Below are 1,803 nucleotides of genomic sequence, written 5' to 3'. Positions count from 1 at the left end.
GTATGTATGACATAACATAATTAACAGTTAATTGTGCACCAAGGAACCAGTAATCCAAACCTCTCTCTCTCTCTCTGTACCACACGCCCATCTCCTCCCTTCGTGGTGGTTCGTGATTTGTTCGTTGCTCGTTCTACTCCATAGAAAGTCAATTGAAGGGTTCAATTGCAACTAACTAGCATTAGTGGAGGACTTAATCTGTGCTTGTAGACCAAGTAGAGGAATCACGCTTGAGGTTCTTTGTCTCCCTTGTTCTTTTTCGATCGCACGTGGAATCACGCTTGAGTTTCACCTTCAAGGCTTTCAACCTCCAAGGCACACAAAGATTCTCCTTCACCCACCTCCTCACATGGGAGGTCTTCATCACCCTTGTCTTTAATTACCTCATGAGACTTCACCAATTCATCAAGTTCGGAGTCCACCAAGTCCACCCGCCAAATCTTCTCTACCATAGGTTGCTTCAAAGTCTTTGAGAATTCAAACTTGTACTTCTCATTGGCCACCTCACATGTAATGGTATTATCTTTGCAATTGACGACCGCTCCCATGGTCTTGAGTGCCTCTCTTCCAAGGATAAGAGGAGTATGAGGGTCCTCCTCCATATCCATCACCACAAAATCGCAAGGCACAAACAAATTCCCAATCTTGATAGGAACGTCTTCTAACTCACCGCATGGGAATTTTGTGGACCGGTCGGCTAATTGAATCACCTTTCTTGAAGGTATCATCTCGAACTTGAGCTTCTTTGCAATGGATAGTGGCATGAGGCTCACACTTGCCCCAAGATCGGCTAGTGCACCCGTGGTCTCCATATCACCAATCTTGACCGGAAGAGTGAAGCTTCCCGGATCACATTGCTTGGTAGGCAAGGTTCTTTGCACTAGGGCACTAACTTGATGAGGAAGAGTGATACACTCATCACTTAGCTTCTTTTTGTTGGAGAGGAGTTCCTTGAGGAATTTTGCATAGGGTGGCATTTGAGTCATGGCTTCAAGGAATGGAATGTTGATGTGAAGTGACTTAAGCATAGCCATAAACTTGTTGTACTTGTCATTCAATCTCCTCTCAACAATCCTCTCGGGATAAGGCGGTGGTGGTTCAAACCTTGATGGTTGATAAGATGTTGATGGTTGCTTGTCTTTCCCAACTTCCTTGCTCTTTTCACTACCTTCACCCTTCTTCTTCTCAATGCTTCCTTCAACACTATTGTCAATTATTTGACCTTGGCTATCTCCATTGACCTCTTCAACCACTTACTCTTCACCCTCCTTGTTGTGCTCCGATTGATCACTCCTAGGCCCCTCATAAGACTTTCCGGACCTAAGAGAGATAGCTTTGATATGATGGGTGGTAGCCGGGTTGGTAGTAGGTTGGCCCGGGAGCTTCTCATTGGCTAGATTGGTCACCCTCTCGGCGAGTTGAGCCACTTGATTATCCATCATCTTTTGATGTGCGGTGACCTCTTGATGCCTTTGATCCGCTTTTCGCTCACTATTGGTTATTCTTTGATCCATGGCGGATAGGCTTGATTGGATTCTATTGAGAGTTTCCATGAGCATTTGTTGATTAGGATCATTTTGCATGGAAGGGTTGGGTTAGAAATTTTGAAATTGGTTGGGTGGTTCTTGCTTGAATGGTGCTCTAGGGTGATTGCTAGCATTTGGATTTGGAAAGGGAGCCATTTGACCCGTGTTGTGGCTTGGGCCACTTGCATCTTGAAATCTATTACCATAATTGGCATTGGGGGCTCTCCAATTATCACGTTGATTGTTCATGTACCCCATTGCCGCTACATGTTCGGGG

At 45.2% G+C, this 1,803-nt stretch overlaps 1 protein-coding gene across 1 annotated transcript; it reads right to left on the bottom strand.

Moving 5' to 3' along the window:
- Positions 1-275: 275 nt before the first annotated feature.
- Positions 276-1,514, bottom strand: LOC110735281. The gene is made up of 2 exons (XM_021915459.1): positions 1,258-1,514; positions 276-1,203 (listed from the first exon to the last, which is right to left on the bottom strand). Exons 1-2 carry the CDS (start codon positions 1,512-1,514, stop codon positions 276-278), a joined length of 1,185 nt encoding a protein of 394 aa, XP_021771151.1.
- Between the last annotated feature and the right edge of the window lie 289 nt (positions 1,515-1,803).

The sequence above is a fragment of the Chenopodium quinoa genome, unplaced genomic scaffold (assembly GCF_001683475.1).
Source record: "Chenopodium quinoa cultivar QQ74 unplaced genomic scaffold, ASM168347v1, whole genome shotgun sequence".
Classification (NCBI taxonomy): domain Eukaryota; kingdom Viridiplantae; phylum Streptophyta; class Magnoliopsida; order Caryophyllales; family Amaranthaceae; genus Chenopodium; species Chenopodium quinoa.
Note: the sequence above shows the minus strand (reverse complement) of the source record. Positions and strands in the feature narration are given on the sequence as shown.